This window comes from Xiphophorus hellerii, chromosome 7, assembly GCF_003331165.1.
Source record: "Xiphophorus hellerii strain 12219 chromosome 7, Xiphophorus_hellerii-4.1, whole genome shotgun sequence".
Taxonomy (NCBI): domain Eukaryota; kingdom Metazoa; phylum Chordata; class Actinopteri; order Cyprinodontiformes; family Poeciliidae; genus Xiphophorus; species Xiphophorus hellerii.
Window position 1 is genome coordinate 27,857,979 of NC_045678.1, and position 18,755 is coordinate 27,876,733.

An 18,755-nucleotide genomic window follows, 5' to 3' on the forward strand; every position below is an offset into this window, starting at 1 on the left:
CAACAGTAAAGGGTGCGTAATGATTAAATGTGGTGCTGTTGTCTTGTTTTTGTCTGCAGCTGTGAAGATCAAGAAGACTTTGAGAAACCAGACAGTAACAGAGACCCAGGAGGCCATGTTCTCACTGGAGCTCACCCACCCGGACGTGAAAGGAGCCCAGTGGATCAGGAACGGAGTCGAACTGCAGAACAGCGACAAGTTCGAGATTATCTCAGAAGGAACAATCCAGACTCTGAAGGTGAAGGACTGCAACACACAAGATGAGACGGTTTATTCCTTCAAGCTGGGGAAACTGTCCGCCACAGCCAGACTCAATGTAGAGAGTGAGTATCAGCATTACATATCACTGCACACTAGGGATGCAAGTTATCGATTAATGAGTTAATCTAAAGTTGATATATTTTATTGATTGACTAACGATTAATTGGTAAGCGGATATTTTCTTAAAAGCCATAATTTTCTCTTGTATGAAAATGGCTGACCTTTTTTCCATAACATAGTGCAAAATTCTTCGTATGCTGAATAAAAAAAAAAAAGAAAGCACAATTTAATTTTAGCATTATTTTCTCAGTTATATTAAATACAGACTGAATAAATAGAAAATTGTGTTGTAGCCACTTTCAAATTATTAAACATAACATAAATATAAATATCACAAAACAGGGACCTCTTAAGTTGCCCTTCAGAAAAATAAAAGATGAAACTTACGGAGCTTGTCAAGTGTTTACGCGGTTCTGTTTTGAAATATAAAGTTCATTTTGCATCTCATAACGGACTTTGTTTGGACCATTTCTCTTTTTCGTTCTGGTATGTATGGCGGAGTATTAGGGCCATACAATGAAAACTAATAATAATAATAATAATATTATGAGAATAAAGTTGTAAGAGAATAAATTCAAAATAAATCAAGAACAAAGTCATAATATACAAATAAAGTCGTAATATTTTGAGAATAAAGTTGCAGTATTACATGATTAAAGTCACAGTATTACGAGGATAAAGTTGTAATATTGTGAGTTTATTCTTATAATATGTCAATGTTTCGTATTATTTTTACTTTATTGTCCTACGATTTTATTCTCATAATACTGAGTTTATTCTCGTGATTTAATTTTTTAAATGACCTAATACTTCGTCATAGGTATGGCCCTGCCATCTTTATTTCTATATCAACTAGCTCTGCTTAAGGATGACCAGGGGTGTCCTCCTCGGGATGCAGGCCAAAGTACAACACTAAAATAAGATCTAATCGGACGTTATTAGTTTATCAGTTGGAACTAATTTTAATCTAATAAACCATTAATCGAGAATTAATCATACATCGATTAATTGTTTGCATCCCTACTACACACAGCAAGAACCTAACACGTTTCTTTTTCTGCTTAATGACTGTTTCTGTCATTGATCTTTGCAGCAATCAAGATTGTTAAGAAGATTAAAGACGTGAAATCCCTGCTGGACGGCACCGCCTCCTTTGAGTTGAGCCTGTCGCACGACAATGTCCCCGTCAGGTGGATGTTCAAAGGCGTTGAGCTGAAGGCAAGCGAGAAATGCAAGATTCTGTCGGAGAGGAAAGCTCACAAACTGATCCTGCAGAACGTCGACAGCAGCAACGCAGGAGAGTACATGGCCGTGATCGGACACCTGCACTGCAGCGCCATGCTTACTGTAGAGGGTACGCAACACTGAACACCCTGTCATGAATTATTAAGAAGGAAAAACTTTCAATAAAGAAAGTGATATAAACTACATTTACTCTACAAGTTTTTTTTCTTTTCTCCTTTAAAATTACGTCTGTTTTTGTTTGTGTTTTGTAAAAATACAAATTAGGCATTACATTGTTTTTTAAAATTTTTTATTATTCAATGATTTATAAAAGTAAATACACTCGTGCAAAAAAAAGTTACGCCCCCAGATGGAGTGGTGCAAATGAAATTATCTGAAAACAGACAATGATTTGATACAGAACATTTTCAGAAACTTTTATCTCCTCTTCAAGACGGCCTTTCAAATACAGGATGTCCCTCAAGTCCTTCCATTTACCACTTGATTTAACCTGAAGCCGGATTCCTGTGACTCTCCACACCATAACACCATGATGCCTGAAGTACCGCTAGTGCGTCTCATTGGCAGGATTGGTCCTCCACTCTTGCTGCCACCACACAATGATCATCCTTGGTGATGCAGAACTGAGATTACGATACCATACCTCCCAGTTACGGCACCACTCCAAACACAGTCCTCTCTGCGTTGGTGTTAATGTCAGCTACATATGGGATGGGAAATGGGTATTTTGGCTGACATCCGTCTTTGAAACCACTTCGGGTGTTTGTAGAGAGTTCAGTACCTGACTTTGGTGTAGATGTCTTTGGGTTCTGTAGTACTTGGTGGACAAATCAAGAATCCCCTCTTGGTGCGGTCTTTCCAAAGCTTTACAACATGTGTGGGTACCCTCATATACTCATTGGCTCCAATATTGGGCCACTGGTAATGTTGTCTAAAATATCTACAAGGCATCCTTTGTGTCGGCTGACTTTCACTCACTGCTTTGACTGACTGACGCATGCTTTGGTAGCTGCCTGATAAAACTCAAAATGCCACGTTCTAGATTCTTGATCATTGAAGCATTCACATTGGTCTGCATGTGGACCATTTTACATCCAAATCACACCATTCCCTCTGGGTGCCTAACTGTTTTTTGTTAGCAAGTGTTTATTTAAGAAATATTAAACTCAATCTGATTTAAAGTGTTTTTAAAACTCCATCAAAAGTCTCAGCTGACTAAAATTGTCAATAATTAGAAACTCAGCAACCTAAGCTATTGAAAACAATAAAAAAATTATTGTTATTGTTACATTAAATGTTACAAAACTATTTAGCTAGAAGTCCAAAATAATCCTGATAATCCTAGATCAAAAGGCATGCTAATTCTAAACTACACCTAAAATGGTTTTGCCACATCTGTTTTTGAGCCTGGGTCCAAAAATATCCGGAAGCCCAGTTGATCTGTGAACCTTGGTGCTCTGGCTGAAGTGTGAAGGTGTGAAATTTCACACGAGTAAGGTGATAAGAGCCCTCTAAGACCCGAGAAATAAAAGTTACACTTAAAATAGACTGTAGAACTTAAAAAAAAAAGCCGGCACAGGTGTGGTACAATCACACTACTTTTTCCCCGCCCTCAGAAGGCGGGCCGCTGGGTTTTGAACAACCAGTAGATGTCAAAGTGACAAGTCACGATTGACCAATTATAGTACATATAAATGTGATGTAGGTTTGTGTTACTGTCACAAAGTCATGTCATAAACGAATCTAATCTTATTTCAATTTTAAGAGCAGTGTGAAAATTTAGTGTTTCCATATATATCTGTGACCTCAACTTAGTAGGTTCATACAGCTCTTAAAATCTTTTATTAGAGTCTCTGTGATTACACATCTCTAAGATGACTTACAAGACTTTAATATAAACATGTTGCTGTTTGTTGGAATAAGCAGATCAGAAAATGGTGAAAAGTAGTACTTTGTGTTTTAAAATGCATCAGAAAGGGAGCATGTTTAACAAGAAGAGAATGGGACCAAAGGAGGAGCCTTGTGGTACCCCGCAACTAAGTGGGACATTATGAAAGAGTACTTTTCCAAACAGCCAGAGAAGTATTCTTTCATTAACAGTTTTTTCTTGTTTATGGCTGCAGAGCAACAGAGCTACCGGAATAAACAGCTCCTCTGAGAGCTAAAACTCTCAGAAAAGCTGTTAATGTTAAATTATTTGTCTCTGTTTTTTTCATTGTGTTACAATTTCTCACCTGCAGCTCTTTGTGTCACCAAACCAATGAAGAGTGTGGAGGTCCCTGAGACCCAGGTGGCCACGTTTGAGTGTGAAGTTTCTCACTTCAACGTGCCGTCCACCTGGCTCAAAGACGGCGTGGAGATTGAGATGAGTGAGAAGTTCAGGATCGTGGTTCAGGGGAAACTTCACCAACTGAAGATCATGAACACCAGCAGGGAAGACTCTGCGGAGTACACCTTCATCTGCGGGAACGACAGAGTGTCAGCGACGCTTACCGTCAACCGTAAGACCACAAAGCATGATTTAGCCACTGCTAGACCTATTGCAATAAGGAATAAATCAATTGATAAATGATAAATTCAAACAAGCTCAATAATTTCCTTTGCATGATGTATTGTTTTTCTCTTTTCTCTTTTTCTTACTACCAAAAACTGGATGATTAAAGTCTGGTGCCTTGGTCTAGCCCTTTTTTAAAGAAAAACTTTGTTTACAGAGACTTCATGATTGCTTTGTTTACTTATTTTCGTTATTTAAAATGTCATCTAGTCCCAGTGTTAAATGTTCATCAGAATTTCAAGTTCATTGTTCTTTGAGAATGTTTATTGTGACAGGTCTAGCTACAGCCATTGTTGGTTTTTTTCTCACTAGATCAGGGGTGTCAAAAGTATGGCAACACAAAATATTCATCCTGATTTTTACTTTTAATTAATTTATTAGTAATAGGGATCAAAAACATCGAGTGACTTTTCTTAAAACACAGACATTTGCATGCCCATTTAATAAACTTAGAAAAATAAAGTAAGAGTAGGCAAATTCCTGTTCTTGTTGCTAATAAGACACAAAAAATTCAGAAAGATGAAAAACTTAGGACTTGGTTTGCTGTTTTTCTTTAATCTGCAAAACCCTCTTTTGTTTTAAATCTGCAATTATTTATGCATCACTTATGTGCAGAAATCTGACTGCTTTTGCTTATTTCATTAAAATATTGTGTTTAGTTTATTGTTTTAAAAAAATAAAAACATATGTTAATAGTCTTTGCTATTATAATTAAGAAGAAAAAAAAACTTGTGGAAACCAGAGTTCTTTCAGCTCAACATTTTGGTCCAATCTTAAAATGTATGTTTCGTCCATCCAGCTGTCCTGATCACCTCCATGCTAAATGACCTGAACGCTCAGGAGAGAGACACCATCACCTTTGAAGTCACAGTAAACTATGAGGGCATCACCTACAAATGGCTGAAGAACGGCGTAGAGGTCAAATCATCAGAAAGATGTCAAGTCCGCAGCCGGCAGCTCACACATTCACTCACTATCCGAAATGTTCACTTTGGAGACGGAGGAGAATACCAGTTTGTAGCAGGCTCTGCTGCTAGTGCCGCTAACCTCTTTGTTGAAGGTAACAAAGCATTCATTGGACAGTTTTTTTTCCCCAGTTTGGGATGTTCCTTAAATTTCTTGTTCTTTCTTGCATTTCTTGTTCTCAGCTCGTGTGATTGAGTTCACCAAGAAGATTAAAGACATAAAGATAACCGAGAAGAAAAAGGCAATGTTTGAGTGTGAAGTTTCTGAGCCTAACATCCAGGTGATGTGGATGAAGGACGGCCAGGAGTTGGACTTAACTGAGGAAAGGTCTGTCTACGATGAAGCTAGGACTGGGCAACACAGCTGAAAAACACATTAAGTGTTTCATATCAGCCGATGTTGATTATTATTAATTTGTTTTTTGTCTTAAATATCTGAAATACTGCCAATACTGTGGTGTGACATTTTCTGTTTTAGCCACAGTTTTCACTCCACACTGTTGTTTTTTATTTTTAAGAAGCTGTGAGGAATGGTGACAAAATCTTAAACTGCTGTTAAGCAAGTTACTAAGCAGGTTGTTGCTAGGTAACCAAAGAGTGAGTCAGTTAGTTGAGTCCACCAACCTAGCTTAGCTGGCTGTCAGAGGCTGAAGTCTTTCTTCTGCCTAGACCCCCCAGAATTCTGTACGGTTCAGTGAATATTCTATATATTGAACACTCTATAAGACTTATTGTCTATTGATATTGATTTATTGTTCAGCCCTAGATGAAACCTCTGAATTCATCTCAAACAGAAATGTTCTAAGTTACAAAATCAGCTGGAAATCATTTTACTTGCTTTGTTCACAGGTATGTAGTGACAGCCGAGAAGTTTGTCCATCGTCTGATGATCCAGACGGTTCGTATGTCAGATGCTGGAGAGTATTCAGTCGTGGCCGGATCCAGCGTCTCCAAGGCCCAACTGATCGTAGAGGGACGTGACGTACGGATCGCTGAACCTGCAGAGCGTGAAATCATGGTAGGCTGTAGTGAAGTACAAGTACTTTTTTATTCTATTTCAGTACTTCCTTCTTGTATCTGTATTTCACTTAAGTAGATTTAATCCTGGTTTGTGCTTTCAACTTTTACTCCACTACATTTTGCATTAAGTATCTATACTTTGCATTCTTCTACATTCCAATAATGTGTTGCGTTATACATTACATTCACATCACACTGCATTTTTTTTATTTGTTTATTAGTTTGAAAGTAATCAATGACTCAATCAAGTTAATGACAAGTACAGATTTTGAAATTGTAATATTTTGTTCATTATTCAACTATTGCAAGGTTAAATATACATTATCTTTTAACTTCTGAGTTGATGACAAACTGGAGTTAAAACATCAGTGGAAATGATCAGTATCAATTCCTTTATTAAGTGTCTAATGCCCTTTTTTCATTCAGACAACTTTGACTTGAATGTGTTAACTTCATTCAAAATAACACATTGGTTTTGCTTTGTGTTAAATAAAAACTTTCACACGTGTAATCATTCCTCTCTTATTTAGCATTTAACTCTGCAGTGCAGGTCATCCCTGAAATTCTGATGCACAGAATCACAACTACAAGTGTAAACTGTGCCGCTGAAAGTTAATACAGTAAAAATTCTCATTTTAATGAACATTGTTTATTAAAATGGCACAGCTACATTGATACATTAAAGAGAATATACATACAATGGGCACACTTAGTGATATTATGGGGAATACATTCAACAAGTACTTTTACTTTCAATACAGTAAGTATTTTTACTGAAGTAAAAATATTAGTGTAATACTTTTACTAGTGTACATTTTTGTCTGTTAATTTGTACTTTTACTTCTCCACCATTGCAGTAAGACAGTTTTATAGCTTTACACCAGAAACAACAATATTTCTGGAGTAATCTAACCCTCCCCGTCCCTCCTTCAGGTTCTTGAGAAACACAGAGCAACCTTCGAGTTTGAGGTCAATGAGGACGACATTGAAGGACGTTGGCTCAGGAACGGCGTGGAGATCCAGTTCTCTGTGGAGGAAAGGTTCAGCTATGTTGCCATCAGGAAGCTGCACCGCCTCACCATCTCTGAGACCTACAGGAGTGATGCTGGAGAATATACTTTCATCGCCGGAAAGAACAGGAGCACCATGCACCTAAGAGTCAACAGTAAGTCGAGAAAAAGGTTCAAAACTGATGTAGATGAGAACTGTATCTTGGAAATATGGAAAGATATTCCTCCAAAATCTGCTCCAAATTTGTCTTTGTTCACTAAACCAAGTATATTATAGTTAACTAAAACTAACAAAATAACAAAAATTGAAATAAAGAAAACATTTTTGTTAGCTGTTCCGCATTTATTAATACAATACATTTAGTAATACAATACTGCGTTTTTGTTAATTTTGTACCTTAAAGGTAACCAAAGTATGATAAAACTAATACTACTACCATAAACTAATAAAAAATTAAATATCTAACAAAATAAAACTAGCAAACACACTTTAAAACCAATCAAAACTAACTGAATTAGAACAGAAAGTCACAACTAAATAAAAGAAACCTGCAATGAAAAACCCTAAACAATAGTAACCCTGGACCAAACATATTACTTTCCAGTCCCGGAGCCTCCTCAGATCCTCCGTCACATGGAGCCCCAGTCAGTCGAGGCAGGAAAGCCGGCTCGCTTCTCCGTTCAGGTGAGCGGCGTTCCTCCACCGCAGGTCTCCTGGTACAAAAACTCCCAGGCTCTGTCGCCGGGCTTCAAGTGCAAGTTCCTTCACGACGGCAATGAGCACACGCTGCTTCTGATCGAAGTATTCCCCGAGGACGCCGCTGTCTACAACTGCGAGGCGAAGAACAACTACGGCACGGCCACCAGCACCGCCACGCTCAATGTGGAAGGTAAGACCGAACGTCCTGGTTGAAGAGCAGGATGGAGACATGGCGGATGGAGTCTGATGCAGGTTTGTTTGCTGTAGTGTCAGAGGTGGTCTCTCCAGACTCTGCTGCCCCCATCGCTCCACCCGTCATCATCTCACCCATCTCCAACACCTCAGCCAGAGAGGGAGAATCCGCTTACTTCCAGTGCAGAGTCCGTGGAGACGGTAAGAAGTCCTTTCAAAATTTAACATCAATAATTTGGGTTATTTAAACTGTTATAACAGAAAGAATGGGGGTTTATTTTCATAAGTCTTACCCTTTCTTTAAAGGTTCACAAGGTTTACTTTGATAGTTAGCTTTCGGTTATCCGCAAGTGACTTTGCATATTAGCTCTAAGCTAAATATTTAGCTTGCTAAACAAAATATTTAGTTTGTAGCTAAACAAATTCTCCTGATTTAGATGTGAAGATCAGCTGGTTCCACAAGGAGAAGGAAATCAAGCAGTCAGACTTCTTCAGGATGTCTCAGTTCGACGACAGCTGCCAGCTGGAAATCTCCAGAGTTTACCCAGAGGATGAGGGGGAATACACCTGCGTGGCCACAAACAACGCCGGGAAAGTGTCCTGCTCTGCCACTCTCACCCTGGATGGTGAGTTTTTCATCAAAATAATGATGAAAGCTACAAATGCTTGATTTATATCTACGACAGAACTTTTTTTTTTTTTTTTTTGTATTGATGTCTGTGTAAAATGTCAGAAGTTATTAATCTGAGGTTGTATTGAGTCCAGTTTAAAAGAGCTTTTTCATGAATCCTGATTTGGATTCTGATCCAGAGTCTATGTTTGTTTTTAAAAAGACTTTCATTTCTTTGGTTTGATGCAAAGCAATCAGTGGGATGGAATTTCACTAAATAAAGAACGATCCCTGAACCTGCTTCATTTCAGGGCAAATTCAAACAGTGAGCAGTTCTACCGAGCCTCAGTGGCACATCTCCAGCCTAAAGAAACCGTCAGTTGGCCAAAAGCCGGTTTTCATCCAACCAATCACAAGCTGCACAGTGACACATGGGGAGGTGGCCCGTTTTCATGCGTGTGTATCCGGCCTGCCAAAGCCGGAAATCAGCTGGTTCCACAACCGGCAGCCGGTCCAACCTTCCAAGAATGTGGTGTTCCACTTCGATGAGGTGACAAACATCGCCACACTCATCATAGTGGACGCCTTCTCTGAGCATGCAGGGCAGTACACCTGCAAGGCGGTGAATAACGCCGGGGAGGCTGCATGCTCGGCCAGCCTCACCGTTATCAGAGAGGAAGAAGGTAACACCTGGATGTGTTCATTTGTAGCCAGACTCCCCCCTAAAACATCACGTTTTTCTTTCTTCAAGATTGAGCCCCTCTTTCTAAAAATCAAAGTCTGAGAGGATGTCCCGAACCAGATGAAAGCTTCCAAGATGGACCGGATTAGTTATAGATTTTCCTTTTTTTTATATTACAATGCAAATTCCCTGAAAATCTGAAAACAGGGTCAATAGTAAGGACATGGATTTTTTTTATTTATTAAAGATGACCTATTATGTTGCCTTGAACAGGTTAGGATAGGTCTTTGGGCTACACAAAACATATTTATTATATTTTGTTGCACAAAATCATTCTTAGAAAATGGGATTTTAGTCTGGTCAGTTTTGACTATTTTCAACTCTATTTTCAGAATGAGAAGTTTTAGGACGTCTTGTCACTTTAAATCTAAGTAAGCTGCTGCTGGCCACGACCTCCAACTCAGTGTTTGCACTCGCATGTTAACATGGCTGCAAACAGATGTGCAATTATACAACCATACATCTTTGAAAAGCATTAGTAGAGCCTCCTGCACAACCAACAAGAATGTGACGAGTCAGCTTGGGTTGCTGGATAACAGGTGGAGCTCCGTAGGGGTTATTAGGTAACGGGCAGTGCAGTTACCTAATGCTGATTTTGAAACGGATCATTTTCCAGACACCAAAAAAACATTAACTTGTTGGGTGATTTTTTCATTTTTATTTTTTAATCACTTGGTCTGTTTTTAGAAGCAGTTGAGACACAAATGGAAGCACAAGAAGAGGTTAAATGTGAATTTTGCATAATAGGTCCCCTTTTAACTTATATGGATGGACAGGTTTTCAAAATGGTGGGAATTCTTAGTTTCTATGTATTTAATTAGGAAAACTGGTAGAATTATCTGACCAACCAATCAGAGCCAATTAAGAGAAAACTTTGATTTGATCTTTGTCAGACTGATTGGTGCAGCTCTAAAATGTGATAATCGGGACATCCCTCAGTCGTTCTTCATCTCTGACTAACATCACGAAGTCGAACCTCTTCTTTCACAAATTCACATGTTTGTTTGAATACTGGAGTTTTCACTTCCTCCTTCCTCACTTTTCCTCTCAGGAACAATCCCTTCACTCATGCTCCTCCTTTGTCTCTCCACAGTAAAACTCACATTTATTCTCACTGTTACTCCTGTAGAAACGGATCTTCATTTCTCTTTTTTCTACCAACCTGATTACCTTTGAAAAACTTTCCTTTCTTGCATTCCTCCTTGCTGGACACCAGTTTGCTCTTCTTCATTACTCATTTAAGTGAGCAGGGATTTCAGCGTCTTTTGTTGGATTTTGGAAAACCTCGTTTTGGTTTTTTAGGAACTGATATTTGAGTTAAAATTTTGTTTTTGATGTGTGCTCAGTTTCTTAAAATTCACAATTTTTTCTTCTTCTAAAACATAAACCCTGAGGACAAAATATTTATTTGCTGTGTAGTATCCAGTACAACTACAATAGACTGCATAGTTTAAAAATGGAGCAGTGACAAGACAATTTATTCCACAAAAATTGCAAAATGTTGTGGCAATGGACCTAGTACTTTTTAAATTTAATGTTCAAGAATTATTGTCTTAAAATAAGCTCCTGTACCTTGCTGAAAAGTTACTTGTAAGTTAGTTTTGTCATATTTCAAGTGTACTAAGATATTTGCGCTTGAAACTAGACAGAAATACTTGGTAAAATGTTGTGCTTTTGCAAGTCTGACAAGTGGAACAGTTATAATAACAACAAGTCTGGGTTATGGTATTTTGGTTTTATCCCGGATCGGGGATAAATTCCATCAGTCTTAACCTAAACAGTGAGAAATGTGACAAAGGCATGTAGAAGCTAACGGATAAGCAATAAACTGGTGTCTCTTTCTTCCACAGTGACTCTTGTGAGGGAGCAGATCGAAGCCACAGTTGAAGAAGAAGTTAAAGGTAAGGCCTTGCCTCTCTAGGCATATCACACACAATTACTGCGATCACACCTGAGAAGATGATTCAGTGAAAAAGGGATAGTTTGACCTAGTTTCCAGTTACATCCTCTGACTTTTCACTGTAAAAGTAGTCTGTCAGCAGTCAACTCTGACATAAGCTATGGTTCTGAGATGTTCTTTTTGTGGAGACACCTTGAAGGTCCTGATGAGAGAAACTGATGTGCAAATGCATGCTGTATGGGTTGGTTGGGTCAGAGTTGTCCTGCAGGAGCAGATTGCGCTTACAGCTTGGAAACAAGTCAATGTTGAACTGTCCCTTTAAAAAAAAATTTTTTTTCTGCAGTTGCATGTCATATTTATGTGTTTTGATGGAAAAATACTTGTTGTTTGTATCATCTGTTCTTTTATTTTTATGGTATCCCACGGTTTCCTCCAGGAAAGCACTGATAGAACTTGCTTGTTCCAGTTTCTAAAGACTTTGCATCCAGAAAGTCATTTTGGCATGAAGGTTCCTCGGGTATTTCCAAGAAAAAGGTGCAGGATGTGTATCTTTTAAATCTCTTTGAAATACTTGAAAGGCCTTTTAAAAGACATAGAGGCCTTCTGCATTTGGGACTGATACCTTCCTCCTGCAGAATATGTTCTAGCCTGGCTTGCAGATAGTGGGATGTGATTCCTGTGGTTTGCTTCCAAAATAACACCAGTCAAACTATATTAGTTCGAATAAACGCCTTCTCGCCCAATTTTACGGCTTCAATTCTTAAAGTTCTGAAATCAAAAATATGTATTGGAGAGCTTGTGCTTCATTCATTTCCTGTTAAGGATTAGAAAGGGCGTTTATTCTCCTGTCTGCAAGTCAGGTAAGGAATATTCAAGTAAAAGCGCAACCATCAGAGAGAAAACAAGCGGATGTTGGCCGTCATGTTTTAACAATAATAAAATAATTTGTTTTGAAGAAATTTCCACAGACGAAGGATCAAAACTTCCTGCAGGTTTCTATTAAAAAGAATCAAGTCTTGCGTTTATTCGAACAAATATGGTGAGTGAAATTATTTTTTATGGCATTGTGACTCCCAGCATGCATTTTAATATTTCCATTAAAGATAATCTTTTCTATCCCTTTACCTCCAGACCTCATGTCGTTCTGACTGTCGTCTGTTTCTGTTTGCAGAAGCACACAGCGTCACTGAGCTCAGCGGCACCCGACATCTCCGCGGAGCTTTCTCTGACACAGAGGAGTTCCTCGATCACGGCTTGGTATCAGCTAACCGCTGCTCGAGCAGAACTTCGTCAATCAGCTCCTGGACAGAAAACATTAAGCCATCCTTCACAAAGAAACTCAAGTTTCAGTCAGTTTTGGAGGGAGAACCAGTGGAGTTAAAGTGTAAACTCATCGCTTGTCCTGTGCCGACTATTCTTTGGTTTCATAACAATAGATCTATCCCCAAGGAACGCAGACGTAGGATCTGTACTGACAGCAGGATGCACATGCACACCACATGTCTTTTCATTGACAGTATCAGGGAGAAAGACTCCGGCAGTTACAAGGTAATGGCATTAAACTCAGAAGGTTCTGCTGAGTCCACAGCATCACTTTTGGTTTCGCTAAGGGAAGAGCAGTCTGCTAACTACCTTGGCTTTGTTCGGCGCTCTGCCCAAGCCCATGAGAGTGTAGACAACTTGGCAGAGCAGAGGAAGGAGAGGAAGTTTAGAGTTGATCTCAGGTGTGTAGGATCTCCATTTGATAAAATGTCCAAAGTCCACCAGGGTAGATCCCGATCCAAAAGTGCTTTAGTGAGAACTGTATACTTCAGATCTAGTACGGGTTCTTTAGACAAACCATCAGAGAAGGAATCCAAACGTTTAGAGACTGCCTCTGAGCGCGCCCCGTCTCCTCCCCCCATGTTTGACAGGTCTGAGCGTTTTAACGACAGGTTCAGTGATATCTACTGTGACCGGCGCACTGGGGCAAGATTCAGTGATAAGTTCAGCGACAGGTGCAGCGACAGGTACAGTGACAGATTCAGTGACACAGAAAGCCTCCACAACGAGGTCAGAGCAAAGCTTACAACCCTGCAGAAAGCAGTAAAACAAAAGAAAAGGCTTTCTATTTCCACCATGTCCTCCTCTGAGTTTGAGGTCGAGTCAGTCGCCAGTGAGTCGAGCTATGCAGAGTATGTGGAGAAGTTGAGGGTCAAGCCCTCCTCTCTGCCTGACGTCCAGCACCGAACATTGGATCAGGGTGAGAAAAAGTTAACTAGGGAACCTTCTCACCCTCGAAAGAGACATTTGTTTGAGCCTCAATCCAGAACAAGAGCCATTCAGATCATGAAAGGTGAGCTGGTTGACACAACGGTGCATCAGAGAGAAAGAAAGTCTAGTGTCAAATTCACAGAGACACTGGAGGGTAAAAAAGCCAGTGAGTCTCAGGCAGATGAAAATGAAGAGCACAAGGTGGAGACTGCAAAGGCAGAGTTTGAGCTGCTCCACAAAATTGAAGAAACCAGGACTTCTGTTCAAGAAGAAGCATCTGTCTTTAGTGAGGAGGTAATATCTGAAGCCCCAGTACCATCCGAAGGAGATGAGTCCTATGAGGAGGAATCCTTAAGGGCTCAGTATGGGAAGAGCTTAGAGGCCGACAGAAAAGAGTGTGAGGACAAGCTTCTTGCTTTGCGGATCAGGAAGTGGCAGCAAGGAAGTTTGATGTCAGAGCAAGAAACATTTCATGAAGAAACTGATGTTCCTCTGCCAGCTGAAATGCAATACATGGAACCGACAGGGCACCCTTACACTAAGAAGGAGGTGGTTGAGAAAATATCAACTGAAAGAACTGAAGCCACAACCACCTCACAAATCTCCCTTCAACACAAATCTCCCATGTTGAAGGCAAGGCCTCTAGAACTTGAAGTGGCACCACCAAAATCACCTAAAAAAGAAGTCAGAGGATTGGAAGTAGATAAATCTGCTTCTTTTGATCCAGTTAAACCAGCAGATAAACCAGAGGAGACTCTGAGGGATCAGTATGAGAAAAGTCTGGAGGCTGAGAGGATGGAGTGCGAGGAGAAACTTCTGGCTCTGCGGATCAGTAAGTGGCAGCAAGGTGTCAGAATGTCAGAAGAAGAGGCCTTTCACCCTGAAACTGATCTGCCTCTACCAGCAGATAATCAGTACATGATGTCTGAGGAGGTAATTTCTTCACAGAAGGGGATGGAGAAAGGAGCACCATTAGATGTAGTTAATTTATCAAATCCAAACCCAAAACCTGTAACAGTGGGAGGTAAAGCAGAACGTGAAGTAACATCTGCACCCTCTCCTAAAGCCAGAATTAAAACCCCAATAGAACAACAGGAAAAAGAGGTTCCAGTCCTGGCACAAAAATCACCTAGAAATAAAGGTGAAGCAAAAAAGGAGGATGTTCAGTCACCTAGAACAAAAGGCAGAACAGAGAAGAAGTTGTTTGAGAAGACAAAAGAAGAACGAGAGCTCCAGCTTTCACGAGAGAACATCTCAGAACTGGAGAGTGAGAAGTTTGTCAGCGAAGAGGAGGCCCTCACTCAGAGAATCATGAGATGGCAACAAGATGTTCTGATGGAACAACAGCAGCCAGTGGAGCTAGAGTCTGACTGGGCAGAGCGTTATCCTCCATTCCAGGCTGAGATTACTCCTGAGGTTGGAAGAATCTTCCCAGAAACTTCTGCTGTGCCAACATTTCAGCAGCCCACTTTGGCCCACAGCAGGAGGATTGCTCCTGGTCAAACAGCTCAGGAGCAGTTGCCAACTACCTCGGCTCCAGCTGGTTTCCAAGATCAGAAATCAGATATTCCTCAGTGGCCGCTAGCTGAGGAAGTGCCAACAGAGGGCCGCGAGACCAGACTGCAGACAGACAGTGAGTACTTTGTAAGCGAGGAAGAAGCAATGGCTAAACGCATCCTGAAATGGCAACAAGATGTTGTTGAGCAAGAGGAAGTGTCTGAGCTGGAGTCAGAGTGGGCTTTAGACAGTCAGTGCAAACAGCCTGGACCTGTGTTAGAGTCCCATCTTCCTCTGATGGATCGTGAACTCCATGGTTTATCACCAAATGCAAGACTTTCAGCTGAACGACAAGCTGCACAAAGTAAACAGTCTTCTGAAACCCAGATTCCTCTCCAAGGTACTACTTCACCTCTTAAGGTGGCTGCACCTTTTGCTAAAGAAAAAGCTCTTCCATCAGGTGATGTGGGTGGAGCATCAGAGAGAATGAGGAGCAGGGAGGAGTATGGTATGACCGCCGATAAATCCAGCCACCAGCGTTTCCAGACAGGTGTAAGAGATAAGCGAGGGATAAAAGAGGAGGTAGAAACTGCTGGAGAGAGTAGTGGATGGCGACAACAGAAAGGTTTAGCAGGTACAGAGAAAGATGAAGAAAGTGAAGATTCAGTTAGACTAAGAGTAACTGGAGCGGGAAGTTCTGCACAAGCTGCTATAAAGAAGGAGATTAAACCTCCAGAGTCTCAGAGGGTAAAACAAAGGGATATAGATTCTTCAGGCTCACCCTCTATATTTTTAAAAGAAATATCTTCACTTAAAGTTAAAACTGGTGAGATGACAGAGTTCACTTGCCAGTTTCAGGGTGATCCTCCACCTGTTGTTAGCTGGCTCAAAGATGGCCAGCCAGTGGACCACAACCCAGATTATGACATCATGATCAAATCAAACAACTCTAAGCTCACTGTATTCTATCCAACGACAGATCATGAGGGGACTTATGAGTGTATCATAACCAACAAGCATGGTAAATCAATCTGCAGTGGTACTCTTGAGATTTCGGATAAGAAAGCTTCAAAAAAGGCAGGTGTCACACAGGAAGTGGTAGTTACTGAGGAGCTGGGGGGTCAGGGGAATCTCATAGAGCAGGAGATTCAGACCTACATAGATTCAGGAAAGGCAACGCTGCAAGTTCCCCAAACTGTGGTCCACAAACGTCGCTTGTCAGATGAATCGTTCAAATCCTCACCTGTAGAGATTCGAATTACAGCTGCTACTCCTCTCCCTGAAATGTCTGAGGACAGCAGTGAGGACAGACCTCAAGCTTTGCCAGAGAAAACTCCAGAGGTTGCCAGTGATGATGGAACATCTCAGACTTTGAAGCACAAATTTACCTTCTCCTTTGATGTGGTTGGAGAAGCCCCTTGTGTAGTGACTGAATTGGAGAATGTGACCTGTCCTGAGGGCAGCACTGCAGTGTTGGAGTGCCTTATCACTGGTGATCCTGTACCTGAGGCCACGTGGTATTTTAATAATACTTGCCTTGATGCTGCGGCCAATAAATACCAAGCAGAGGTAGATAATAAAATGTACAGACTTTATATTTACAGTTTTAGATGCACAGATGCTGGAATGTACAGATGTCTAGCTAAAAATAAGCTTGGGGAGGTCATGAGCATCTGTCAAGTGTCAGGTCAAATCCGTGATCCTGTGCAGTTTTCAGAGCAAGGAGAAGCTGTGGAGGGAGACGATATCTCTTCCTCTGAAAGAGTAAGCAAGATTCCTGTAAGACTAACTGAGGATTTTAAGAAACCTGCCACTGTGCATATGCCTGCCCTCTCTCGTACAGAGGATAAACCTCTAATTTCACCTCCTCCATCAGATATGGGTGTCAAAGCCCCAAAATCCAGATTTTCTCCTTCCAAAGAACCCCCAATACTGTCAGGCTGTGGTCTTCAGGGTTCTGCTGCTATAATTAAAGTTTCTCAGATCAAACAGGCTTTTGAGTCTGACTCACCAGTTTCTCTAATAACACCCCCTTCACCTGAGGAGCAAAGAAAAGACACACAGTTTCCTGAAGAGTTTATTCCTGCTGTAGCCATTTCCCTAGACCAACAAGAGGAGGAGGAAGCACTCAGACTTGACAGGGTGTCTGAGGAACCTGGTATATCAGTAAATCCATATGTTCCTGAAGCAACTGAACCTGTAGTGTCAGATACCTCTGAGGTCACTGGTGTTGAACAAGGAGCAGATGTGAAACAGTTTGTGGAAAAACTGCAGGAGTCTCCACAGCTTGTGAGACCAAGGCCACAGAAACCAGTTTGTGTCCAAGATCCTATACAGACTGGTGATGTCGAAATGATTGGGGATCAGACACAGCAGCCATTTGACAGAACGAGTAGTTTCATTCCTTTCAAGCCTGAGAAGGTCCCGGTAATTAAACGTTCTGTTAAGGCGCCTGTTGAGGAAGGTGTAGCAGCTAAAACAATTTCTGGACATTTAGACACTGAGGGCCAGTTTCTATCTCCAGATGTGGGTTTGGAATCATCTTTTTGTCTTGATACAGCTGAAGTTGTTGAAGCATTGGTTGAAGGTGGAACTCACATGGATGAGGAGGTCAAAAGGTTAGAAGAGGGATCAGTTTTAGAGGAAATAAGTGAGGAGGCTGTAGTTGGTGGTGAGGAGTTGATATCTATCACGGAACCATCTATAGACAGTGGCATTTTTGTCAGTATGCCAGACAAGACTGATGCAACAGAAATATCGGAGAAAGCTCTCACTGGAGAAAAAGATGGACCTGAAATAGCAGCTAAAATTGGTAGAACTGGTGTTCATGTGAATCCTGAACCCCCAAAATTGATCAGAAACCCAAACATAAACACCCAAGTTAAACCACCTGATGTACTAGCTGCTCACCCGGAACAGGAAGGAGATACTCTTGAAGAATCCTTGGCAGCTGAGGGAGGAGCAGCAGCGGCAGGTTCCATACAGGAGGAGGAAGTAACTTTCGGGGCTGTGTACGAGTATTACAACCCTCCAACAGACTGGGGTAGGCCACTCACCCCCGAGTCTGAGATGTCCATAGAAATTGGTAGCACTATGAGTGAAGAGATAGCAGAGGTACCTGAAAGGTTTTTCACCCCAGGCTCTTCTACCGAGGTGTCTCAACCAATCGCAGAGTCCCTTCACACTCTCAAGTCACCACCATCCTTTCACACTCCAAACTCTGACATACCTAGTGGGTTTATGACACCGGATGAGTTTCCGTTCTCTCCGGTATATCACAAGAGACCCTCAACGGGAGACTCCACTGAGAAGTTTTTCTCACCGGTACATTTCCTCAACTCTCCTGCTGATGAGGGTGGTAAAACCGATCCAAATGGCGTAAGCTTGGATGAAAGCAGATTTCTCTCACAGGGCAAAGGGACATTAGGACCGGCCACCCTTCAAGAGAAAGTGCAGGGAATCCCTCCAGCTTTCCTTAAGCCTCTCATTAAGAAAAGAGTGTTTGAAAACGACTCACTGACATTTTATGCTGAAGTTTTTGGCCTACCTTCCCCTGATGTAAGGTGGTTTTTCAACAAAACCCAGCTGGTGGCAGACGATAGAGTTAGAATGGACAGAGATGCTGATAACATCACGCTAGTGATTCATAACGTCACTAAGGCTGACCAGGGAGAATATATCTGTGAGGCTGTGAATTATGTTGGGGAAGCCAGAAGTGTTGCTCTGGTGGTGGTTGTATCACAGGA

General features: G+C 41.1%; 1 protein-coding gene across 1 annotated transcript in view; it reads left to right on the forward strand.

The window, feature by feature from the left end:
• ttn.2 (titin, tandem duplicate 2) overlaps positions 1–18,755 on the forward strand; it is a 219,590-nt gene that overhangs the window by 25,280 nt on the left and 175,555 nt on the right. Inside the window, exons 30-40 of the mRNA XM_032568351.1 lie at positions 60–323; positions 1,415–1,675; positions 3,807–4,067; positions 4,920–5,180; positions 5,269–5,413; positions 5,935–6,103; positions 7,039–7,270; positions 7,721–8,005; positions 8,083–8,208; positions 8,445–8,633; positions 11,210–11,260. Of these exons, the coding sequence (XP_032424242.1) occupies positions 60–323; positions 1,415–1,675; positions 3,807–4,067; positions 4,920–5,180; positions 5,269–5,413; positions 5,935–6,103; positions 7,039–7,270; positions 7,721–8,005; positions 8,083–8,208; positions 8,445–8,633; positions 11,210–11,260 (2,244 nt within the window). The remainder of the gene's footprint in view (positions 1–59; positions 324–1,414; positions 1,676–3,806; positions 4,068–4,919; positions 5,181–5,268; positions 5,414–5,934; positions 6,104–7,038; positions 7,271–7,720; positions 8,006–8,082; positions 8,209–8,444; positions 8,634–11,209; positions 11,261–18,755) is intronic.